Here is a 26,551-nt window from a genome sequence, read left to right as displayed (position 1 = left end):
CAGGACTCAACCAGCGTTCTTGACCGCATTCGGGACACAAAGACAGCCTCGGGGCGAGCTTCGGGCCATGCCCACCCATGCCCCACACCAGCTCTAGTGCCAGCACCCAATGAAGGGCTCTCCTCCAAGGTGGCCACTGACATCTGCTCTTCAGCAAACCAACCTCAGGGCCTTCATCTGCAAAATCTGATCTCACATAAGAACTACATGGGTGGACTCACAAAGTGTGTGAAAATATCTCTGAGACAAGTATAACAAAGAACATCTGTAAATGTGGAGCAAAAGTCTATCCTGCAGTTATGGTGAGATCAGCCCACGTTCCCTTCTCAACACCATCATTTTTGCCCCACAGAAGCAGCAGCAGGACAGAAGATCCTTCCTCCTTCATTTGGGACCTTCTCGAACTTCTCACATCAATATAAGGCCATGGAGAAGAACAAAGGATCTCTTGTACTCCTCCAAGTAGCCCAAGGACATTAAGTAACCTCTATTCAGTGGAGGCAAATTTAACATTCTCATTTTGGGGTGATTCCAGCCTGTTTTCAGAAAGTGGCCAGAACAAGCTATTCCATGCTTTTACTGACAACCTTGCTATCGCCACTCTCACTGCACGTTCTGGAAAAGCACCAGCGGTGACCTACGAACTCCTCGGCTGTTTCTGCAGCGACACTCAGACCGAGATGGGGAGCATTTGAAAACCCAGCGCACCCTACGAGCTCTTATCAGAGATCCCAAAGGGAAGTTTCAGCCTAGTTCTTTGCCTGTTTTCATTCCTTCAGAAAACGGCTGGCATTCCCCCTCGGAAGAAGCAGAAACCCAGACATCTCTCTCACGCTGGGTGCACAAAAAACCACCACACGCAAACGTCAAAACCCTTTGGTAACGTTGGCTGCGACCCAAAAGCCGGCAGCAATTTGAGGAGCACTGCACGCAGAGAAATAATTGCCCTTGAAGAAGCAAAAAGAAAAACGAGGAGGAAAAATTCCTTGCAGAAACACAATTACTACTACACCGAAACGAAAGAGCGGTTGTCCGGCAGCGCGGCGATCTGCTCTTCAGCCAAGGAGTCTTTGAAACAGCTGCACCGGTGACAGGAGCCCATCCAACACGTTGATCAAGCAGCGGCAATTAGGAGCGTTGGTTCATTAAAATAAATATAAATAAATAAATAAATTCCACTAGTTAGAAGGAAAATTCCTCGGCGCAGTGGAAAATATCCGATGGGATGATTTATGAGTATCGTTATCGCTGCATTAGCTATTTTTACTGGCACAGCGTCTTTCATCCGAGCTGCTCGTCGTTCACAGAAGAACCGAGAGGGGAACGCGGAGCAGCGAGGCACTTTCATCTCCTTCACATCTGAATTCCTGCGCTGCCCAGCTGCCTTCCGCGGGGAGCCGGCATCCCGCTCTGGTTTCAGAGCGATTTGCAGCAGAATATTTTAAGTATGAGATATGGGCTTAAAAAATGCAGTTTCAATGACATTGTTGTTGCAATAAAAAGAAAAAAAAAAAACACCAAACAACGAAACAGGCAGGAGCAATCAGCTGCAGAAAGACAAGTCATGGAAGGTGGAGAACCAGCTGCGAGGTGCACGAGCCATGGTTTTAAACTGTCCCCCGGTCTGCCAGCAACGTCGATCACGCGTGATTTATGTAAGCAAAAATTGCAGACAGCATCTGTCCTTCAGAAAGAATTCAGCAGCTTCACACTGTTTTCATTTCAACTCTTGTTTTTAATTTAGTGGGTTAAAAAACCCATAAAGAGTTGATTAGCAGCTGTGGCTGGCAATAAAATGAAGTTACACCACTCTTCAGAATAATATTATTCTGCAAAAGACGCCAGCTATTTCTTATACACAAAAATTGGCTCATACTAAGCCCAAATTTAAAAAAAAAATAAAAATTAACCGTGCTGAAGTTCAAGTGCAACAACTAAGAATACTGAAGGGTTGGGTGGGGACCTTTGCAACGGTCGGCAGATCGTTGGATCTGAGGCTCCAGAGGCCAAACATCAGCTACTCCCACATATCTGAGCTGTCCTTACCTTGTACTGCTTCCACTCAAGGCGAGGTTTTGACACTCGCTTGCTAAAGCTCATGAAAAGTGTTACAGAAACACGCCCTCTGGATCCACCAAAATCTTATTTTTTTATTTTGCTCAGGCTTCTTTCAACTATTGCAGCTCATACGAAAAAAATGATGCAGAGGTCCAATTAACAAAATTTTTATATGGAATACAATCAAGCCCACGGGCCCTGTTTCCTAGTGTTTTGGGGCTATGCTCCCCCATTTCCATTTCCCAGAAAAACGTGTGGACAATTAATATACTGAGATTCCCACAACATTCGTTTTAACGGTAACTGCCTTGAAGCACTTCAGCCCAGAAGTACTACGAAAAGGTTTTGGAAAGGACTAGAAGACATGAGATTTAATCCTAAGTCACGTAGCCAAAAGGAAAAAAAAATAAAATAGTGAAAAGCTACGAATTTTGGAATCTGATCATGAAATACAATACATCTACCAACCTCTTTGTGAACTCCACACAAAATACTGTTACGGTGAATGCTGAGAAATTAAAAGGAAATGTGAGAAGGTTGTAAATTTTATCAGAGATACTCAGTCAAAGCAAGAGACACTCAGTACATCACAAAATGACGAAAGGATGATGCTTTGGTAGGTTCTATTTCCACAGCCCACAGGAGTGTCACCTCAAAAGGCCAGAGGATGTACGACCTCTACGATGTCATTTGGTCACCATGGACCTGATCCTCAACCCACCAGAGACTTCAGGTCTGCAAAACCGCTACAAGCTCGACTTGCAGGCTCGACTCGCCCAGTGCATGGCATGTCCTCAAGTGTATAAAGTGGTGATCCTCTCACTGACAAATAATAAATTAACCACAAAGGAAAAAAAAAAAGTTAAAAAGCCAACTAATTAAGTTGTGCAGGCTAGCTGTAAAACTACCACCAAGGAGATGCGATTGACCCAAGTAGGCTCCTCACGAGGACCAAGGGTTCCACATCAGGCAGCTCACAGCTTGCCACTCCAACTCCATGTCTGACTTTGCAAAGAATTTAGGATTTAAAAAAACACCTCGGTGCATGGATTTGATGAGAGGAACACACAGGAGTCAAAACATGCTCTGAGATCAAGACAATTACAAAATTTATCAGCGTCCACGCAAAAGACTTCTCAATGACAGTAAGAGCAAAGCCCTCATTTTGTTCTAAGGACAACAAACAGTTCCAAGGAAAATGTCAGAAATCTTCACTTTAGTCTCTCGTCTGAGAATGGTGGGGGTTGTTTTGGTGTGTTTGTTTTGGTTTATTTTAAAGGAAACATTTTTCTTCCTGTGCTTTCTTCCAGCATCGCCTGCAGGACCCGCTGCACTTAGCGGCACCACTATTAGCAGAAAAGTCGTCATTGAACACTTCGCTGCAGCCAAATCCCATGAAAGCCAACAATAAACTGAGAATTTATGTGCAAAGTGACATCTGGCTCCGGGGGCCGGGGACAGAAGGGCGATTCAGCGCAGGAGGAGGGGAGCACCCCACAGCTGCCCGGGCAAGGCAGGACCGCTCGTCTCCTCGCCCGGCCCCCACCATGGCAGCCCGCCTCAAACCACAGCCTGGTCAAAAGATCACCCACGTTCTTACACGAGCAGCAAATTCTCCAAAACATTTGAAAAAAAAAAGCAATGCCTGCCTAAGAGTGACAAGACGGATCCACACTGTAAAATAACTCTCCCCCACTTTGCATATGCTGCTGATCAAAATTGCCAAGTTATCTCAATCCTGCCTTTAGAACAAAAGATGACTATCTTCCACGTGCAGGCTAACACAGCTCTTGACTGCGTTTGACTTCAGCTCCATAGTCCGTCCCTAAAAGAAGCATTTAGTAGGGAACACGGTTCCCTTAGCCTGAGTCTGAAGATTTCTTGCAACCCAAAGCATGATGGCCAACCCAAAGCACGATGGCCAATGCTGCATGGGCATTTTGCCCCATATAACAAGCAGCACTCAACACACTGAGCTCTGCAATAAGAGCACATGTAGCTTTCAGGCATGACTTCTAGCTACAAGCTGCCCAACATCTCTACGCAACTGAAATCCTGCAGAAGAGCAGAACACCCACCAAACAACAACACGAAAAGTTGAAGAACTGGCTGCTACAGATACACTAAGTTCAGTCTACATTTCTGGCTTGTTTGAAAACCAAGTGTTCCCAGTTATCACCCCTTGCTCAGAAACGTCACTAAGTTCTGCAGCTACTCAACGCACGCACCAGGTTTTGCTGATAATACAAAAGACGTAGTAACACAGTCGTTATGCAGCCAAGAAAAGGGGAAATAAATTACCATCCCAGGGAGATCTTACAGCTGCAGCTGACAGGTGAGGACTACTGAAGAAACATTCAAGGGTGGCTTTCAAAGGAAATATTTTTGCCTAAAATAAGCCTGAAGTTGGATTTGACGTCTCTCCTCATTTCAAAAAGACTATTGGCTTGGGGAAATAAGCCACTTGCCATCTCCCTTCGGAAGTCACAAAACACCCACAGAGGTGAATGGGTGTCACTCAAACAAACTCAGCGTCACCAGTGCCCAGGGAAACTGCGCAGAGCAGGAACCTGAGACAAGTTTGCACCTAGGACCACACACAAAGCCTAAACTGAAGGAGCTATTACGAATATGGTTTGGACTCCAATTGTTTAAGTATTTAAAACTTCAACTTGTCATCTTAAACACTCCCCAGAACTAAACAGAAACCCACCACATCAAACATGTACCATCAGCTTTCTGGACCAGACTACCTTCAGGAGGTTATCACTATGTTATAACAGAGACCCCCAAGACTAAGTCATTCACTCTCTTCCTTCGGTTTTAATCACATTACATTCATGTTGAAGAAACCAGCTAAGCCAAAATGCTTGCAAAACAGCTGTAAAATGTTTCTTATGTAAGCTCCATGTCTTCTTCCAATGAATTCAACATTTGTAAAGTGAATATTCATTAGGCATTTAAGCAAACTGATTTCTACTTACTGTTCCATGGTAGTTCCTGTACATTGGCATTTTTAGGATCTTTGTCAAGTAGTCTTCCAGTTGTTTCTACAATTAAAACATAGAAACTTTCGATAAGAGGCAGGAATTTTCAAGAAAAAAATCCCGCAATCCAACTGTCTGGCATTAGGAAGCAATCAAGAAATCAGACACACGTTTCAACTTCAGTGGATAAATAAATACATTATTACGTGCTGCTCAGGGAAGATTACGGCTCAGCAGCATAAACAGTTCGATCACAGGTTGTTTAGTGTTCACAGAGCTGTGTTTGTACTGTTCACAGATTTGTGTTTGAACTGTCCACCCGGACCTGTTCCTTGGCACTGTCATTTTAGAGGTCAACTTTCTTGACCGAGCCCAAGTTGCAGAACAATTTTTAATGCAAAATCAGTCCCCACCGTTCTGACCCACACGAATTAGCTTTGTGAGAAAACACAGCCTCAGACACAACTGAGAGCGCCTATTTATCCAAAACACCAGGTTCATGGGGTGAAGAGCACGGTGACCACGCTGCCCTGTCCCAAAGCCATGGAGTGACCAGTGGCCTGGCCACTGCCTGCTGTCCTCAGCTGGGAGGAGAGGAGAGAAGAAACCATTAAGGAGAGAGAATCTCTTCCCATCCTCATGGTAACTGGGCAAAGAAGAGATTAAGCTGTTTGGGCATGGGAAGCTGGGCAGAGTCCTACAGGACACAAAACAAATGGAAACAAAACAAATGCCATCAGGACCTTCCTCCTTCTCAGTGTTGGCATCACAGCACTGAGCACATACATCCCTATGGTGAAAGCTGTGGGATTCCCATAAGGAAATCAAGAAAGGAAAAAAAAAAAAAAATCTAGAAAACATTTTTCTTCCTTTAAAACCAACATGTCTCTTCTGAAACTTCCCTCCCACACAACAGTGGAGCTGTGGACAGCAGGGAGGGTTACCTGCACTGCACAGCCACGAGACAAAACCTTCTGAGACCTGAGGCTTCAGCAGCAGAAAGCCCAGGGAGGGAGTGAAGGGCAGAAAGAGAACAGTAAGCACAGCGTGAACAAACAGGGGGGTTTACAGACTTTTTTGTGTGTGCAAACAGCAAAACCGCAATGAAGAGGTAGGAAGACATCCACCCTCTTCGCAGAAGGGCCCATCTGTTAACATCTGATGAAGTTACACAGAACACGTGTGCCTCGGCTAAAATTACCCACTTCAGCATCAAGAGTCTGACTGTCATCTCCTGTTTCAGAGGGGGACAGGACTGAAACCTCTCTGATTTTGACGGCCGCGGAGCTGCCACCATCACACAACCTGACTTTGCAAACTGCCTTTTCTATCTTTAAACCAGATCAGGTGGGAGGAGGGGAACCACCGCTCTGAGCATCATGGTTTTCCTCAACTGCAGAGGAAAACTTCACCCGCGTGAACCCCGGGATCAGCAGCCTCCTCTTTGCATGGAGGAGAATCTGGCGTTGAAGATGGACTTGTCAAAGCTTAAGTTTGTCAAGCAAAAGACTTCAATGGTAATAAAACAAAGCCTTTGAGAGCACGTGGCTTTGCAAACAATCTGCCTGGCAGATCTGCACCTCAGAAGCCCCCCCAAAGCATCCCTGTGGACCCCAGACCGAGCCAGGCACTTACCCTCCTGCTAGAGAAGTGCTCTTCCCGCACCGTGCTTTCTGCAGTGTGCGGCAGACTCGGCATCTGCCTCGGTTCTCCCCTTTTGATGGATTGTCTTCTCACTGTGTGACTGGAAGGAAAAACAAACCCTGACATCGAGTCTAAGTGCTGTGTTTGTATGCGTGCCTCGCTCCGTAACCCTTCTTGTGCAATGCTTTTATTTTTCCCATCCAAAACTCTTAAAAACTGAGAGATGGGTGGGCAGGAAAGAAAAAAAAAAAAAGCGCCAGTATGGATTCATTTAAGAAGCCAGCGTGCTCTAACTGGCTCACAAAATACACAACACAGAAATATCAGAGTTTCATTTTTCAGGGTGCCCTTTTAAGGAAAGGGAACCTAAACCCTATTTTTAGGGCATTATGTTCCCCCCAGCCCTTAATCCCTCATAATTTCACCTTTCCTAACATCATCTCCCCACACTTTTCCACATTAGGGGGCTCTTGCCAGCACACACCACTTCTCTTCCCGTTTCTCTTTTCTTTCCCCTTACAATTCCAGCCACCTCGCACAGCAAAGCCAGCCTGGACAGGGCTGACCACCCATGCCAGGGACCCCCACACCTCCCACACCCAGCCCATGCCAGCAGAAAGCAGCATAGCGCCAACAATTTTCATTAGCATAACTATTCCCCAGGTTCAAGGCCAATTCAGCTCAAAAGCCAATAACCTGGGACTCAACGTGCTTTCTGCATCAGCAGAGAGATGTTTGCATCACTTGGTTATAGCTGCTAAATAGGTAGAGATTAAATATTTTTATTACAGCTGCGTAATATTTGTAGAGACCAAATCCTTCTGCCCTCTCCTCCTTACAGCAAACTAAACGGGATGGGTGAAGCCAAACAGACACTATTAGAAGAGAAAAGAAGATCATGTCTTCCCGAAGCCCACCATGTCTGCAGGGCTGCACACTCACCTCCTGGTAGGGATAGGGATGCGCACGAAGGCTTTGTACCTCAGCAGCTCCCTGTGAAACTCCTGGAAGTGCTTGAACTTCCTTTTCACCTGCCAGGTGAACTCCCCATGGGTCAGCTCGATGGTGTATACGTTGGGGCTTGGTACCTGCACAGGAGATCACCACTGCAAGGGCTCAGCTCATGGAATCATAGAATGGTTTGGCTTGGAAGGGACCTCAAAGATCATCTAGTTCCAACCCCCACTGCCATGGGCAGGGACACCCTTCACTACACCAGGTTGCTCAAGCCTTGTGAACAAGCATGCACAAAATTAACCCACAAACAGCGTTTTAATGCCACTCTACTGAAATGAAATGTAACTTCTGGAAGCTCTTACCTTCTTTGTGGAAGTAAAGCGTTCGACCTCCAACACGCGCACTCGAATAGGACATCCCGTGAGGTACGTCTGTGTGCCTGGCTCTTTGAACCCACGCGTGTGATAGATGGCAGAGAAGGGAATGCACGCTGGAAGGACCACAAACCCTGTTAGCTCAACAGCCTTGTAACAATCAATGAGAGCACAAAAGCCAGCAGATAGCTGCAACGCTTGAACACGGGAGCACGTACACAGCAGCATTAATCCCACTAAAATATACCATTTAAGAGAGCTTAAAGACAAGCTTTCGCAGAAGGGACTTGACTTGAAGAGCTTAAATGCTATGAGTAACACCCCCCAGTCCCAAAACAAGGCCAACGGTTGGGCTTGGTAAAACCACTGAGGTTTATATCCCATCTGTTATCAGACGATTGGTTATTAAACCCAGGCAGGACGTGGGGTAAGAACACATGGGCGTTAACTCACCGGCACCTTTTGGGTCATTTAGGACCTCCGAGTCGACCTCGTCCCCCTCGAAGTGGAGCTCCCTGGTGTCCAGGCTCTCGATGATGTTGCTCATGTCTGCAGCGACCTTCTTCAGCGTCGACGTAGCTGCATGGTTGTCCGTTCTCAGTGACATCCCAGGGACCCGTGCGCCGGAGCCGCGGGGGGCTGGGGAGGAGGAAGGAGCAGGGCTGTCATCCTCCCTCTGCAACACCTTCAGATAGCAGGGCCCGGGGAAACTCCCAGCAGTGTGTGGCTCCGTCTTCCCTCCAGCCCCTTACCCAAATTCACCCTGTCCATTCCCACCCTATGCACCCCACGTAAAACACCCAGCCCTGCAGCTACACTACACCACTGCCCAGAGCGGCGGGAGCGGTGAAAAAGCACAGGTAGCTTCAGGCTACAAGAGAGAATTTCCCTCCATGCCAATGACCACAGGACTCACATACTCCGGTTGTACTTTAAAATGGAAAATACGTAATATTTCACTTTCCAGCCATAAAAACCTGCAGTGGGTTGGTTGTGGCTCAGGACTACCTTCACATACTGATTTCAAAGAGAAAGCAAGGAAGCTTCTGCATCAAGTCTCCTGGTCATCTCGGCGATGTCTGCAATAACCCCGACGCACCAGAAAAAGCACAAACCGTGCCAATGCCTGGCCAAATCCTAGACACAATTCTCATGCCGCCACGTTTCCCAGGTTAGGCTGCACGGAGAGAAAGCTCACTCAGAAAATCAGTAGGCGTTTTGCTAAGTGTTCTTCCTTTGATCAAATTAGTGATATAAACTCCCGGCATTATTCACATTTCCTCTATGTCTTGTGCTCTCCCGTGGCTCCATCCTCTCCAAAGGCTCAAAAGTCACAGCCACAAGAACTCTCATCCATGGAGAGGGGTCAGGGGCACTCCGATGCCCACGGAAAGCCTGGCAGCAACACGGGTGGATGCTGCAGCTTGTCCTCACCACTCCAAGAGCCCTCCAGGGAACTCGCATTCCATATACAGCCCCGGGGGCTGCAGGGGACCGGCCCTTCACACCTCCATAACAGAGACAGCGAGCATGGAGAAGGCTGTCACTGCTCAGGGCGGTCAGGCAGCAGCACTCAGAGATGTTTGGGCACTGACAACTACAGTGCTTCCCACCTTCATCCCCACCCACCCATTCCCGGAGCCTGAGTCAGGACAGAAACAGGGAAGGAAGAAGAAAATAGAAAAAAAAAAAAAAAAAATCAAGATGTGAGGCACGTCCACGAACGCTGACGCAAGCTTTCAGCAGTTGTGGGGATTTGCAAAGTGTCTTCTTCCCTGTTTTCCAGGCTCTGCAACTCCTGGCAGGGGTGTGGACCCGGCTGCTGCTCCCTGCACACAGCCAAGCTCCAGCTCCCGGGCGTCTCCACCACAAAAAGCCTGTTCGATCTTTGTTCTGCTCTGCCATAAACGTCACAGCTCCACAGCTACACTGAACATATCTAGAAGGGACAAACTGGCAGCGCTTTACAGAAGCTGACACAAGGATGCCCATTTATACTCGTGGAAGCTCTTACATTGTGGGAAAGAACGACTTAAAAAATAAAAAAAAAAAAAAAGAAAAAAGTGCGACATTTCTGATGTTAAATTGTGCAAAGAACACTGTGCAATTATTCTTGAGCGAGCTCCACAGAAAGAACTGGATATGCCGTAATTTGGAAATAATTTAACATTTTAAAAATTCATGTGTTTAGCTGCTTTTGAAAGAACATTATTTATTATTGTTTCTTCTTGAAACAAGTACATAATTTTATTACTACATAAGGCTGATATCACGTAAGCCCAAAAACATGCTAAAATCAGCTGCCTTCAGGAAAAAAAAAAAAAAAAAAAAAATCCATTTGAACACAGACTTGAATCAAGAAAAACTGGGTCTATCTCTGATACCAGAGTAAATGAAGAAACAACAGCTTCACGGTGGAAGCGAGGGCTCCGAGGGTCTTGGTGGCTTTGCCACCTTCCAGCGGTGGCTGGGAGTGCCACCACTTCAGGACCAGACCAGGGGACTTGTTGAACCGATGTGCCACTTCAAGACATCCGCCTGAATAACTCAAACACAAACCCACACAAGTAGATCCCCACGTTCCTCATTCTCCATCTGGCCGGGAAGGGCAAGAAAAGGAATTTGTGTTAACCCTCACAGACAGAGAGACACTGAAACGTGGGACCATCAAGCCACCACATCACCCACTGCTCCACCAAGTCTGAGCATCCTCCCCGCAGCCACGATTTGGCATTAGCTCTGCCTACTACTACCGACACGCTGCAGGGGACTAATTACTCAGCGTTAAGGTTCGTTTTTATTTTCTTCTGGCACTGAAGTCATTCTGCCAGATACAGACTGGCATCGGATGTTTGATTTTTCTCCCCAGAAAGCAGGCAAAAATAAATGGTACTCTTGGGAGGGAGGCCATGCTATCAGTCCTTCCAAAATAGCCGCAAGGGGTGGCAAGGGGGAGCCCAGAGCTGCCCTACGGCGCTTCCCCGCTCTGCACCCATACCTACAATAAAATTCTATTTTATTTCCCATTCAGCACTCCTCAAAGTATTTTTTTTAGTCATCTCTAGTTGGAAATAAAGCAGCATCTTGCTTTGTATTTCTTCTGTCTATATTCACGTTTGGGGACAAAATACAGTTTATTTTTTATTATTTTTTTTTAAACTCTGAAGAGATGCTCTTGCTTCGTGGAAGCTTAACGCACTTTCCAAACGAAGAGGTTTGCACGGTTGAAGAGAAGACAAGCCCAAACGCACTTTGTACATGCCCTGCCAGCAATTACACTCGAAGGAAACCAGCAGACAAATACCACAGACAGGGTTGGAGGAAGAGCACGAGGACAGGAGCCAACACAGGGAGGATGTGCATCCTCCCTCCTCCTCCTCCCTCCCTGCCGTGCCAGGTACAGCCAGGCTCCTCTTGTCAGATTAATTGATGCAGTTGGTTAATGGATAAACAATTAACCAGTGTATGCAACGACTCTTTGCTAAGGCCCGCAGCAGGGCTGCATAACTCAGGATTTTTTATTATTTTAGTTTTTTTCAAGCTAAAGCTGTTTTCACAGCTGGCACAGACGAGTCCCGGGATAAAGCCAAGTCCAAACACAGTTGGACATGAGTCAGTCACAGCAGCAAGATTCCCCCTGGTGAGATTAGAGCCAGATTATGGGCTCGAGAAGGAAAATGTGACTCGGCTAAAGCCCAGCCAGAAACTCCATGAACCCAGCAGCAGCTGAGCTCCCCCATCACAGCCGGGGTGCGGGCATGGGGCAAAGCCGGCCCCGCGGCCAGCTAGAAATACGGGATGTACCACATCCCTCTGAAAGCTTCTGCAAATTGCTTTGTACGGCTCTGCTCGGTACGAGCTTTTTAACCTCTTGGCCAGGGCTTCCACGCAGACACTGTCAGTGTTCCCATAGGCAAGACGAGGCATGTGCCTGGGTTAATCTGCAACAGGCTGGGGGCAAGGACACGCCAAGGGCCGTTATCCGTGATTCAGCAGCAAAAGAGAAGGATTGGCTCAAGAAGGCCCTGTCTATCCAGTGCCACTCGCTGCTTGCGCTGATGATGGACTAGAGAAGGGGCTTACAGAACTTGGTGGTGTCAGCTTTGGAGGCTGCAATCACACCAAGGACAGAGAGAGAGAACTCAAACCATGCTGGCAAACTGCAGGAGGGTGGAAATAACAGGATAAAATTTATTAGAAACAAGCGCTACACTTCAATATTTGGCTGTTGCCATCCAGGATAGGAAATAAGCAGTAGTTTGTTAAAGGCAAAAACAGAAAAAGAAAAACAATATGAAAAAGACCAAGTTTTCAGTGGGTCGAGAACCAGCAGTCCGGACACAGGCAAAAACTGCCAAGATGCACAAACAGGGCTATCGCCTGCAAGCCAAAAAGGAAGATCGGTGCAGAAGACCGGAAGAGTCAGATCTAAAGCACCTGAGCCATGAGAACACAGTGTCAGGACTGAAATTATCTCGGCTGAGAAGGAAGAGACTTGGAGTAAATGCTCCAAGTGTGCAGAAAACAGCTGTGTGCCGGACAGGCAAGAGATAATTGCTCTGAATTGCAGGTTTAAAGCAGAGACTAAGGGGAAAAAAAAACACCATCCGATGGCAAAGGCATGGGATTGTCCAAGCAGCGGTCTGCAGAGTCCCCAGGGCTGGGGTCTGTAAGGGCAGGCTGCCCTTATCCACCTTCCTGGGGCAGGGAAGGAGGAACACCAGCCCTGGATCCTACCCGAGAGCCCCAGCACCCAAACCTATCACCCGGGCAGGCAGGGGCTGGCACAGCCACCTGCGTATTAACAGAAGAAAGGTGCTGCTCCAGCTCAAAGTCTGCCTGGGCAAAAGCAGCAAGGAGGAAAAAACAATGGAAAAAAGTCAGCGGTAAAGGAAAACTTTGGAAAGAATGAACAAGCAAAAAGGGGGACAGTAAAAAAACGGAAAAAGGGAAAAAACATACTAAAACAAACCCCCCACAAACACTGCTGACACGACCTTTGTCCAGCCCAGTTTTAAGATGAATTATTTCTTCTTCCAAGCACAATTTCAGCTCTCTGCTTCCTGTCCCCACAGCACACGGGCCCCGAACCTCTTGAACTAGTAAAACACATACGTCGGAAATAGCAACTGCATCAAGAATCAAGGTTTCAACTACAGGAAAAACAACTATAAAAATCAAAATTAACTATATTAATCCCTAAGCCCTTGTCAATGTATCATAAACCCCTAGCTCAATCCTGCAACTCTGCAAGCCCAGTATCTATTTTTGTTATTTGTCATTTTGTGTATGCTTTAATCCCAAATTATTACATAGGGGATCATACGACAACCTCAGTCTTTGCTAAATAAATAGTATTTTTCTGCTTTTTGCATAGGACAACAAAAGCATGGCTTTAAAGGAATGGAAACTGGAAGGCAGAAAATGCATATTTTAGTAAATATTCATGAAAAGTTCTGGGTTTTAAAGACATTCAAGTCCTGACATGAAAATGTATGCAGCTGGTAATAGCACAGACTACCTAAAATTTGGTCAGCCCGAGTTTATTCTCTTTCATGTATCGTGGCAGACCAGCAACGAGCTCAGATAAAGATAATCACTGCTCCTTAAAGAGGTTACAATGCTGATGAGCACCACGCAGAGCTATGAAACCGAGAAAGCCTTCATTTGGGAAAGAGGGGAGGAAGGCAGAGAAAATACATCCAGTAAAAACAGGCATTTCTTGCTAACACGCCCCAGGGTTACATGCTCTGCACCAGCTCCCATTCCCACGGCGAGAAACACTACAATCCCTGAAAACTACCCTCATTCCGGTTCTCATGACATCCCTCCCAGCGCAGTGACCTTTTGATGAGGGCTGTGACAAGCGACCTCTGTTCCCATACTCGGTGTCATCCCGCGGGCAGCGCCGGCGGTGGGACCCACACAGACCCCCCATACCGCACGGAGCGGAACAGAGGGGCTCGGGCTGAAACAGGGCAATGAGATGGGGTTATCAGAAAGAAAAATAACCAAAATGAAACCCAAAGGCCTCGATCTGTGAATTTCCTCTCTCCTCCTGCTGCTGCTGCCAGGAGCCCGGGTGCCGTACAGGCACCGGGAGCCCGGACGAGATGCCAAGGAAATTGGAGGCACAATGCCCTCGACAGCTATTTGCCCTGCCTGGTGGTGAAGCAGCTCGTCCATGTAAGTACTCCCCTGATTCCTCACATTTTAAACCTAAAATCAGCTTTGGACCACTTCTTCCTGGAGAAACACCCTTGGCTGATGGGAGCCCCTTTTTGAGGAGTTATGTGCATCCCCTGGGAGCCGGGCTCTACACTTACACCCTGGCACACCTTCCTTCCACAGACCTTGGCAGGTGTCAGACCTCCACCGAGCACCCAGGAGATGTCCCCAGGCCTCGGGGTCCTCACCTGCAAGGGGGATCCTGCTTTTCCAGCCCAGGAAACCCACTCACCCATAGAAAGTAAAAAAAAACCACATGCCCAGATTTTTATTATATTTTAAGAATTTAATAATAATTTATTATTTATTATCAAAATCCCAGGGCTCTTGTAGGTAGCAGGTAGCATGTTATGTTACCTAAGTATGAAATTAAAAAAAGACGGGGGGGTTCAAAAAAGCCCAGCTCTTCAGTTCGGCACAGAGAAGCCATTCAGCTGGAGGAGCAGGCGGCCAGCACGGCACGTGGAGATGCCTCCTGAAAATCTGCCCTTCTGGATGCTCGCACTACGGCAGCAGCACAAAAGGCTTAGGGTTTATGTTTAAAAACACACAAAACAAGCCCTGAATAAGAACCAAAGCATTGCTCCCCCCCCAGAAAGATCTGGAGCTGGAGGAGAACCGAAACATGAATCCAAATCAACAATGAACACCATGTTCAGACATCATCCTGACCTCATTTTCTTATCTTTGGTCCAACCCCGATAAAACCAAAATATTTCAAAACATCATTTCCAAAACAATTATTCTCACCAAGTTCCTACATGTAACAGCAATACCTCTAAAAGCAGGAACCAATTAGCATTTCCTGCTGTAATGACCACAGCACAGTCCTCCCTTATCGATTTCCATAGTCCTTTCCCAGTGAGGCTTACGGCCAAGCCACCAGCCTGCCCGGAGGAGAAGCTAAATCATGGGAATCCACCCAGCCTGTTGGCAACAGAGGACAAGATGGTTCCCCTGGAAATAACAGGTAAATCTACGGGAGTCCCCGCCGTGCTGTCCGTACTGGGGCAGAGCCGCGTGGGGTCCTGCAGCATCTGTCCCCCAGCGCTCACGCTAGGGAAGAGACAGGAGAGGCAGGAGGCAGGTCAAGGGAAGTGATGAGGCCATCGTGGCGGGCAGCGCCGTCATCACGCGGTGACTCACCCACGGCTGCAGTCAGAAAACCCCTCTGTGCCATGTTTTGCCCCACACCCAGGACCAGCCTCAGCGTCAGGCGCTTCCCAAGGACTCATTTTATTTGCTTGACAAAACAGCGACATGAAAGAAAAAAAAACAACAAAACCATGAACGTCTATGGATGACCATCGGCTGCTGATCTCACGTCAACGTGCCGGTTGTTCTGGCTCCCGCTCCCCCTGCCTGGCAGCACACCCGGAGCACAGCCACTGCTCCCGGGGCTGCCATGGGAAGTGCAGCCTTCCCCGGGAAGCCGATCATTAGATATTTAATTAATTAATCTTAATTAATGCCAGCCCTTCACGTAGGTGTTCATCACCATGTTTGGGATTCCTCGGGCACAGCCGAGCGTGTTTAAGCACGGCGCTCGCACCTCGTGCCGCGCACCCTGCGGGGAGCAGCGCTCAACTCCTGCGTCTCCAGGAACACTTCACTCTCCAACGCAGTCACGGCGCACACTCAGCGCCCCTAAAACCGGGAGCACGGAGTGGAATGACCTCAAAAGCCAGGACAGGGGGTGCCCAGAGCCTCCAGCCCTCAGTTGTCTACCCCCACAGACCCACTAGTGCTGTAGCTTCAGAGGGTGAAGGGAACCAGTTCACCACACCTTGGGTGTCAGCACCATCTCAGCATCACCAAACCCCAAAGACAAAGGGAGTCCTGAGCTGAGGGAAAAGAGGGGCTGGAAAAAAGTACCTGCTGCAAAGAGCACAAACAGCAGGAAGGTCAAAGGATGCAGCATTTCAGCATGCTGGCAGACACGCAGAGCTTGGCCATAAAAGCTTTGTATAAAATCCTAAAACTGAGGAGCTGCCAGGGCCACAGCGTAACACAAAAGGCTTGTGGAGTAACATCTCCACAACCATCAGAGGTGACAGAAACCACCACGGTGCCCGCAGGACAGCGAGCATCACTGTCACTCTTATATATAGTCAAACACGTCGTGTAAATACAGGACATATTTTCATGATCTAAATGTATAGATGTCTACGTGGCTGATGCCCTGTACATCGCTCAACACTATTCTGGTATCTGCCAGCGCCACGTCTGTTCCAGTCACCGCCACCTGCCAAGCCACATTCCCGTAGGGAATTTGGGAGGCAAGCGAGCATGCTGGAAGGCAGCCCGGCACCTCTGTCCCACCGTGGGCTTGGGTGGCAGCTGATAAATGCGAACACTTACAGATCTTCACATAACTCCCACCAGCCAAGCTAAACCCGGGGAAAGCTCCGCAGCTGGCACTCAGGGAGCAATCTGAGCAACCAAACCAGGATCTCTCGGCCATCGCTGCCCAGACCTGCCCATCTGCATCTCCCTGCGCTGGCGGTCGCTACCCTACATCAAGGCAGGGAGCACAGGTACATGTGTCAGGACGTCACCGTCCCCCCTCTGGATGCAACCCCGGTGCTTATTGCCAAGTTTCCATTAAGCGGGAACACGATTTTTCTTTTCCTTGCGCCACTAAAAACCACACGCAGGTGCTAACGTTTTGTTGACCCTTTACGTGACTTGCTCAAAGAAATGAGGAATTGCTGCGGGTATCACAGCAACAAGGAGCAGCAGATTGAGACCATGTATTTTTACTAATAGTCTATTGCTTTAATAAAGTGCAATTTCCATTGTCTTGATTTTTTTTTTTTCTTAGTTTAATGTAATCCTGCAAATAATTTTAATTGGAAAAAAACACCAGTTGGCACAAGCATAAGGCCATGGTGGAGCAGGGAGGTGGCACCACGGAGCAGGATTTGGAGTGCCCCTGGGCGAGCAGTAGCCAAGTTCAGCTCCTTCCCCTGCCTGGGGGGTTCAGGGCATAGACTCATCTCCCGGGGTGGCTTCCTGGGGGCACTGTCACCTTCAAGGACACGGCAGGGTGACCATCACCTAGCTTTTGCTGCTGCTTTTTTGTCTTAAAGAAAGCCCCTCAAGTGCAGGGTGCATGGACGGGACCACATGCAGTACTGATGGCTGCTGGACGTCCACCACCCGGGTAGCCCCCGGGTCCAACGGCACAGTGCCATCCTGTGTCGATGCTTCCCGGTGGTGTGAACCAACCCCGCCACTGCACACGCTGAACATCAACCTCTGCCAAGCCGTTTGCTTACTGCGCGCGCAGCGTCAAGGATGTACTTTGGCAAACCCAAAGCACGAGATGAAGGTCACGTTGATGGGAGCAGGAGGAGCCGTGGCGCCTCGGGGACACCACACACCTCCAGCTGTCCCAGTCAAAGGTATGTCGCAGCTCCTCTCTCTGCCCCTCGGCCAGCACCCTGCTGCCTCCCCATCACAAATGGGACCCTGCACCACCTCCAGAGCACTGTCACCTGCTGTCCCTGGCTGGAGCCACCAATGCAAAGCCCCAAGACATGGCGCAGCCACTCGCATCGCCCCGAAACGCTCCCATACCCCTGCCTGCAAACCTGGATTTAGCACCTTCCCAAACTGAAGCTCCCTAATGACTTTATGTATTTATTTTTGAGCAATGTTTTTAAAGACATTTCATGCATTCTGGCTAATAAACTCCACAAGAATTTGCTGTCTCCATCCTCGGACAACTTCCATTCTTTAGCCTACCTGTAAAGCTACAGCGTCCAACAGCCTCAGCTCCCACCATCACACGGGGACACCCAGCACCACATGTCCATCATACAATAAGGCGTCATGCCCAAAGAGCTGGCATTAACACGCGCCAGAGGAGATGACAGGCAGGTGTGTTCCTGCTCTTCTTCTGCATTTCCAAAAGCAACAGCTTATCCTCAGCCATGGCCAGCAGCAAGCACTGACATAGGCAAACATCAGACTTTGACCTCTCCTTCACAACCAGCAATCTCCTACCAGTTCACAGACAGCTTCATCTGTGGATCTGGGATAACATTAAGGCCTCCTAGGAACCGCACTTTCCTTCTCCCTGGCCAGCTAAAACAAATATTTGAGAACTTCTAGTTTACAAGAAGAGAACAGTTGGCTTGAGGAAGTCCCAGAGGTAATTGTAGGAGAAGCTCTGAGCTGAGCTCAGAGGACAAAGGTGATGTCCCCAAGACTTTACGGAGGGTTTCAGGTGGCTTTGTGAACCAGTCTCCCCCAAGGAGACCCTCCACGGGATCTCCCTAAGATCCTCTCCATGGGATCTCCATAAGGCCCTCAGGACATAGGGTACTCAAGTTACTGAAAAGTTAATTCTTCTATAACTTGAAGCGTTTGGTTCATTATCTGAATTAAGGATGAGCAAATAATTACAGAAGTTGGGTTCTGATTTCATGGGTGACTCTGGAACGACGGCCGACGTTTCAGACCGGCACCCGCTGAACTCAGACCAAACCCAGGCATACTCAATGGAAAATCGCTCATTATGAAAGAAGTAACCTGCAGAAACAGAACAGCTCTCCTATGTTTCTTGCTTAAATACAACTAAACACCTGCAAATTTATGCAAAATAGCTCATTTACACACATTGACAATACTGACAGCTTCCTTAGAACAAAACAGATGCCTCAGATATATATTTTTTTTTTAACTCCTTCCCCAGAGAAGAAGAAAGAAATGCCTCCATCAAGCCGGCACAGAAGCACACTGATGGTAGGCAGCGAAAGACGATGCTCTGTCTGAACTCGAATTGAGCCTCAGCTGCCTCCTCGCTCCTCTCCCCTACCCACGTACCCCGACCTCCAGCCCCTCACGAGCAACGCGGGCGTCGGGACAAACCAAGTTCTTGCTTTGTGAAAACTCCTCTGTAGTATTTTTCTACATGTTCCCAAAGGAAATCAGAGCAGCAAGGTTACGACTTACAAGCTTAACCCTCCAGACCTCGGCACAAGATGGGCAGCTGCAAGCAACGAGCCAAAAATTAAATTACATGTTATTTTTGCCCTCAACTGCCACGACTTTCCGGAGCAGCGCTGCTCAGAAAGGTGTCTGCAGAGAGTTTTCTACATTTACAAAAAAAGCTGTTTGCCAGAAAGAAAAGCAATAGCTTTGGGAGAGAAAAAAAACCGAAGGGTCTCAGACAGCAGTTCCCATCTCGCCCATTCTTTCTCCCAGTGAACAAAATGGCTCATTTGCCGTAACTGCTGCCAAAACTCGGCAGGATCAGGTCTGACCGCAGAAATTTCAAAGCCACCGTGAGTCATCCACTATTCTTTCTTGGTAAGACTCGAAGCTGGGTGGGACCCTAGCAAAAAAAAAAAAAGTCAATTTGCAGGAAACCTCTGTCATGGAAAAATACATTTCAGAACATCTCCTGGGGACTACATAAGTAGACATTTAGAAAAAGAAGAATGAGAGACCAAAACATTTCTTTCTGAAAAGACTATGGGATGCACTGCCTGCTCTCCAGGTTATTTCAGCAGCCCTTTAGCTGTGACACAGAGAGGACAGCTGAGCTTCCTGGGAACCCCAGCACCCATGGGTGCTTCTCACTGCACCCAAAAAAAAACCACACAAAAAAATTTTCTTAATTAAACAAAAAACCATCAAGGTTGCCTTTAGGTAGTGGGGCACAATTATGATGTACCATCTTGGCCACAACACCGCAGGTTACTGAAAGTGTTGGAAATGTACAATTAATTGCTCTTGCTGGTTCATTTTTACCCCGGGGATCCATGGAGGCTGCGAGCAGGAGTCAGCCCAACTGATGCTGGCTCCAAGGTGCCCCCGATCGGAGAGTCGGTGCAGCGAGCAGCGCATGTTCACAGGAGGGCTTTGTTCTGGGGAGGTGAACAAGAAACGAGTGTTCCTGATTTTAAAAAAATCCACCCATTTTACCAGCTGGATTTTTGGGAGAAGTTTCTGGGAAGCGGCTTGGTGATGGCACGGAGGAGCCTCAGGACACGCCACTGACGGGAATCTGATGGGAGAAGAGCTGGGAAGCAAGTTCCCATGCAACATTGATAACCAGAAACACCAACCGGCTGCGAACCACCTGCCTGCCCAGACCAGGATAGAGACCGACCGTGCACCGTGCCGGGGGACATCGCCTGCCGGCTGTCTCTGTGCCCTGGAACCCTCGGCCCGGAGAAGAGCCATCCCTCTGGTCCTGATCCACCTTCCAACAGCCCCCAGAGCCATGGAGCAGCACGGGGACTCCCCTGTGCATCCATCGCCAGCCCTGGGGCAACCCAGGAAAGCACCAGGCATTTACCAGTGGGTTTATTTTATTTCACAAAAAAAAGAGCCCTCATGCGAGGGCTGCACATGCGAGGGCTTGTTGCGCCAGCAGAAAGAATACTCTAAGACAGGAATGAGGCCCACTCACAGCTTCGCCTGAAAAATGCAATCAGGGAAATTACAATTTAGTTCCTCTTCCACCAACAGAGACATAAACCAAAAAAGAATAACTCCCAACGCCACGAGTATTCTGAATATTCGCTGCTGTCAGTATTGCCTAACAGGACTCCGCACCCAGGGGGGAAAAAAGTCTTCCTGATGAGTAAACCTGTGAATAGTGATGAGGTTTTTCATCCTCAGCTCCGCACCCCCCTCTCAGAGGCTTCCCGTGCCCACCCTGATCTGCCCAGGTGAGCAACGGGGCGACGCTCTTTCTCTTCTGCAAAACACCCAGCCCCATCACTATTCACCTTGCCTTTTTACTACATCCTTGCTCGCTAGAGAGTCAGCTCCATGGGGCAGAGGACCGTTTCTCATTTTATCTGCGTCTTCTCTGCCAGGAAAAAAAGAGGATAGAGGAGGATGAGATGTTATTACACTAAGATATCTAATGCAAACCGGCTACTTTGCTGTCAAATCCTACTAGAGGCGCACCATGATTTTATTTGCTGGGGCTCAATATGGCCAGAACCGCATCCCCAGGGCGCAAAGAGGAAGCTTTCAGGGAAAACGGCTGCAGAAACACGATCAGCCAAGGAGGACAGAGGTGTGAACGCTGGCGGCTTTGGTGCCGGCTCGGCACAGTCAAGTGGATGCATGCCAAGGAGATGCTGCCGGGTTCGTTCCAGCCCAGCCCCACTCTCAGACACGTTTCCTTGGCACCAAAGCAAGCGGAGTAGCCCAATAAGATTGCTATCTAGATATTAAAATCCTGCATCCCTTTTTGGCAATAAATCCTGCTCACCTGGCACGCCACGCTTGCTGCCGCTGCAGCAGCAGGTCCTTCTGGTAGTTGCTCCATCCTCCTCCCTGACCCATTTTTAGCAAGTTTTCCCTCACTGGCATCTATTTAGACTCATGTGAGCCAGAGATGTTTTTAAATTACAAGTTTTCGTGATTCTCAGAAGAAAAACTCGCCTCCCTGCTGGAGGAAGGCTTCCTCTCTTCCCCTGGCAAGGAGGCAGCATGTGCTGGGGGCATGCCTGGCACCGTCCCAGCTGCTTTTGGGGTCTTGGCTCTCCAGCGTGGGACCAACAGCCACCAGACAGCTTCTCTCCCCGCTTCCCATGCCAGCAGATGGGTGTCTGGGGGATGTGGCACCCCAGCGCTGGTGAGCTTGTCTGACAGACACAAGCCTCGCTCCCGCTTCCTTACGTAAACCCCCGCGTTGCGGTGGTGTTTATCTGCTCTAAGGATCTAGAAGGCACCAAATGCCACAGCAGCGCGTGGGCACGGGGACCAGGGACGTGCAAAGTGCTCAGGGCTGTGGCGATGGCACGTGACGCCGACCCCAGCGGTTAGATACCTCCCACTGTTATTGCACAAAAACAGACAAAACTGAATCCTGGAGATACAACTATATACATATATATAAAATTAAAATTCATAACCTGCAAATCCACGTTTCCCTCCTGTTTGCTCCCCCCAGGCACAGAAGCCAGGGTAAGTGCGCTTGTCTCTTGCCCCACAGACCACAGCTGCCTCCTGCCACCCTGTGCCAAGCAGATAGGGAAGCCACATGGCAAACATTTTGTAAAGAAAAGCTGGTGAGCAGAGCTTTTTTCCCTCCCCAATCTCTCCACCACGCTCTGCTTTCTAAGGTGTCTCCACATCTGGAGCTGGTATGTACATCTGGCAGATGCTCCATGAAAGTGAGTGGCAAGGCAGGGGCATCTGGCTAAATAGCTGTTAAGAAATTATTTTATATATATATGCATAAAATGAAAAAATAAATTGATAATATAATATATATGTATTATCATCCTGCAGCTCAGCAGGGCCAAGGTCTGGCCCCACACAGCCGCCTGCAAAGAGGCCAGGCTGTGAGCCAGCTACTCACACATCCCACATTTCAGAGAGCAGAAAAAGCATGGCATGCAGCACCTGAACAAGGATCAAAAAGCCTCCTTTTCAGAGAAAAAAAAAAAAAAAAAAAAGAGGGGAGCTTAAAAAAAAAAAAGGCTGGCCAAGGTTTTGTGAATGGAAAGAAAAAAGGAACCCAAAGCAAGTTTCGTCAGACACATGGCCATGACTGAATCAATCCCAGTCCCTGCAGGAGTTTCCAAGGTACTGGGCATGTGAGAGCAAGTTAAAAACACATCATGAATTGTCAGTCGGACAATAGGAGGAAAAGATACAAAGTGTTTGCTCTCGCCTTCCTCAGCCTCAGCTAAGGCCAGGTGCTCCCTGACATTAGACACTCCAGGGGAAAAAAGAATAGTCAATAAATCAAACTGCTTCCTCAGCTCTATTATACACAGATCCAGGCCACTCTACAGTACTCGTTCCCACTCAGACTTCTTTACTATTACTATTTTTTAAATTATTTGCTACAAAATAGCTGTTTCCATGTGAAATTAAGGAACAACCTGTTTGCACCAAAGGCAACAGGAGGAGGGAGCTTCTCATACAGAGCGTGCTGGCGTGCTGCAGTACTGTGGGGCTTTGGTTATTCAGAGACCGAGCTCCTCCTTTGGTATGTTCATTAGGTAGAGATGGGTAAGATAAATCCAGAAGCCTGTATGGACATTAATAACAGATATCTTCTTTATGATTTCATTTCAAGGCAATAAAATTTGTGCCAACACTGACAGTAAGCGCATTCCCCTGACGTTTCTTTCCCTGAAAATTTGCTAACGTGCTTTAAATCAATTACCAGAGAAGGACTATTGTAAAAACCCGAGTTCAGTTCATAACTAAGAGATAGAGGAGACAAGACAGCACTTCTTTGCACGGTTTATCAAGGAAGAGACTTCTCAAACCACTGCTGGAGAGCAGCCCCACAGTAAACACGGCATCTTTACTGCAGACACACCTGCAGTCTAAAGAGCACTTCATAAATCACAGGGGATAACAATGTCAAGTCGACACAAGCCTTTACACTTTGCTACTATTAAGAAAAGTAGTAAAAAATTTCCAGGCGAGGCATGGGATTCCAGCCTGCTTCATGAGAGGATGACTTCACCCGTGCAGATCACCTACATAGCACTTACAGTTTTATTTATATACATGTAAAACAGTATCTTCAGCAGTTTAAAGAAGCTGCAATTCCAATCCCAGCAAACTCTTCCTCAGCTGCAAACGCTCAGGAGACACCTGCCAGCAACAGCATTATTTGTGGCAGGAGTTCAAGCCTCCCAAAATAAAAAGAGCATTGCAAGTCCCCGGGAAAAGTAACTTTATGAAGTCTTTTCCAGTAAGACCGGAGCCTCAATGTTAATTTCCAATAATCCTGAAAAGGAGTATGTCACATCTCTGTACAAAATTAAATGTGCAAATGGGTATTTAAGTGAGACCCTTCGATCTAAGTAGGAAAGTCAAATCCTGGCCAAAACAAAAAAAATAAATAAACAAACGTACCTCTCTCGATAAACTTTCATTTACACTAGTACCTGGCTGTGGAGGTAATCGGACTTATTCCCTACATGCTGAACCACAGCCCACAGGAATCTCTGTAAAATTCTAATAGAGAGGGATCTGGCAGGCAATGGGGATGCCATGGCGGTGCAGGCACCACAGGTCTCCCACGTGCTGCATCCTCGGCTCTAGGGAAGGCCAGGCATGCTTTCCCACCGCAAAAAAAAAAAAAACAAACTGATTTTACAGGTTTAGTGGTATCTCATAGCAAAAGGACGGGAGGAAGGGCCCAGGCGATTTCAGGGCAGTCACACACAGGGGGCTGGTGGCTGTCATCCCACAGCAGTGCTCAGTACCCATTCTCTGAGCAGGGATCAGGGATCCATCCCAGCATCCTTGGGCAGCATTCAGCAGCACCCGGTATAACACTTACCCCAAAGGAAGGGGCTTTCTGGATATTCCTAGTGAATACAGTGCAGACTGATGACAAGCCAAAAAGGAAGGGTAGCCCAGCGCCCAAGGGCTTAAACTCGGAGCTTCTCGACTTCTGGCAAAGCTGGGCAGGATTTGGCTGTGAGACCCAAGCCGCAGAGCCAATGCTCCTGGGAGCATCAGGAGAAGAGGCGGTCAGAAGTTAAGTTCCCTGGTTACCTGCGAGCCTCCGGCATGAGCTCACGCTATCGACTGCCAGAGGCGGCAGTGGAAGGGAAACACGAATTCCTGAGCAATTAAAGACACTTGAAACAGAGTTCCCACCCCCCCGAGCTGCAAACACGGGCAGCTACGAAACACAATGCTGTACACAGACAGCATTTATCCCACAGGTCCTGGACACACCAGCCTCGCCGTCACATCCCATTACTTACGATCTTCACATGAACGTCAGACCAGCAGAGCTTCATCCACCCAACTAAACCATCAGTGTCTGTCCCTCAGACAGCCAAGTAACTCTAACAACTCCAGAGGCACGGTGCAGATTTACTGAAAGGAGGGATTTGGAGACCACGTAGACCTGGACACACAATACGTATTGTCCTGCTGCGTACAGAGAGGCCGTGTCAGCCCCGGCCGTGCGGGAGAAACGCTCCCAAAGCCAACAGAGCTGCACTGGCTTGAATCAGAGGTATTTTGAGGCTGAAGACTTCCAAAGAGCAGCCTTCTACACCAAGAAAGAGCATCACACCAAATAAATAAAGACAGCAACAGGCAGAAAAGGGTTTCACGGCAAGGAACGAAGCCGGCAGCCCAGCAGAACGGGTTGTGTTAGCCAGTTGCCAGCGTGTTGGGAAACTCTCAGGGTTTTCCCCACATCCCAAAGCAGCGGCTGGTAAAAGGGACAGGGCAGAGACACAGCTTCACCGCTTTGGAGCAGCACAAGCCAAATACAACTCGGAACCACCGAAGTTGACAGCAAACATAAAGCCACCATCTCCGAATTCCCCGATCCAGAAAGCTGCCAGCTGACTCCAGCCCATCGTAGGGCTCATCAGCCTCACCGGATCCAAACCTTCCCGTTTCAAATCATGAAAAATTAGTAAATCACCCCAAGTATGCCCTACGGGGCTGATACCCCCTCCAATCAGCAAAGTTTGCTGCCCAGCCTCAGCAAAGAGCCCGAGCAGGGAATTAACTTCAAAAACAAGCGTCCTGTGTTTAAATATCTGCCCTTTTTTTTCCTCCAAAAAAAAATGTGCCGAAGCCAGGTGCCTCCCTCCCCTTCCCCCGCGGCGGGCCGGGGCAGCGGAGCACCGGCCTCCCCCCCGCTCCGACGGCACCCGGACCGCTCCCCGCCCCGGTGGTAACTCCGGCTCTCCCGTGCCCACCTCCTGCCCCCGGGGAAGCGGGCTCCTCATGCTGCTCTCCCGACCAGCCACGCCGTTGTCCTCAGCGAAGCGGCGGCCCCGCGGCCGGAGGAGCCGCCCCGCAGCGCAGCGCGGCCCCGCCCGTCCCCGCCGCCTCGGATCGGGCAGCCGGGCCGGCTCCCGCGGCAGAAGGAAGGGCGAGCCAGCCCACACGGCCCCGCAGCCTATGGGCTCGGACTCGGGAAGGGGAAACCACTCCCCGCCAGTTAAGGAGAACAGCGGGAGAGCGGCAGGAAGGGTGGGGGGAAAAGGGGCGCGTGCGTTAGTGGGTTCTGCCTCTTTTTTAGGGTGGGCGCTTCTTATTAGAGAGAGGAAAAAATAAGAATCCTGAAATGATGTGTTAACGGTGAGAAAAAAAGTCTGTTCTGGGTTTTTTATATATATATATTTTATTTTTTTTTCTTTAATTGCAACTTCACAGCCCTGCAAGAACAGGGATTCGCCGGGATTTGCCCCGCTCTCATGCAAAGGCAGCTGTCACCCCCCGGTGAAAAGCCCAGTTCTCCCCCTTTTCGTACTTTTCTCACAGCAGCCCCGTTCCTTCCGCAGGGAGAACTCAGTTTTCCCCCTGCTGCCCCCAAGAAAT

At 48.7% G+C, this 26,551-nt stretch overlaps 1 protein-coding gene across 9 annotated transcripts in view; it reads right to left on the bottom strand.

Annotated features, from left to right (window-relative positions):
• Positions 1-26,551, bottom strand: part of PLD1 (phospholipase D1) — an 80,518-nt gene that overhangs the window by 40,778 nt on the left and 13,189 nt on the right. For 6 of the 9 annotated variants that reach the window (XM_086618229.1, XM_086618227.1, XM_086618226.1 and 3 more), the window contains 5 exons: positions 8,474-8,659; positions 8,009-8,136; positions 7,632-7,777; positions 6,681-6,789; positions 5,043-5,108 (listed from right to left, as the gene is read on the bottom strand). In XM_086618229.1, the coding sequence (XP_086474355.1) occupies positions 5,043-5,108; positions 6,681-6,789; positions 7,632-7,777; positions 8,009-8,136; positions 8,474-8,627 (603 nt within the window). In that variant the 5' untranslated portion in view covers positions 8,628-8,659. Of the gene's footprint in view, positions 1-5,042; positions 5,109-6,680; positions 6,790-7,631; positions 7,778-8,008; positions 8,137-8,473; positions 8,660-15,394; positions 15,414-25,926; positions 25,990-26,551 lie in introns of those variants that run through there. The other 3 variants (XM_086618225.1, XM_086618234.1, XM_086618233.1) reach the window with 2 other exon arrangements.

Source organism: Tauraco erythrolophus, chromosome 11 (genome assembly GCF_009769465.1).
Source record: "Tauraco erythrolophus isolate bTauEry1 chromosome 11, bTauEry1.pri, whole genome shotgun sequence".
NCBI lineage: Eukaryota > Metazoa > Chordata > Aves > Musophagiformes > Musophagidae > Tauraco > Tauraco erythrolophus.
This window is presented reverse-complemented; position numbering and strand designations above follow the sequence as displayed.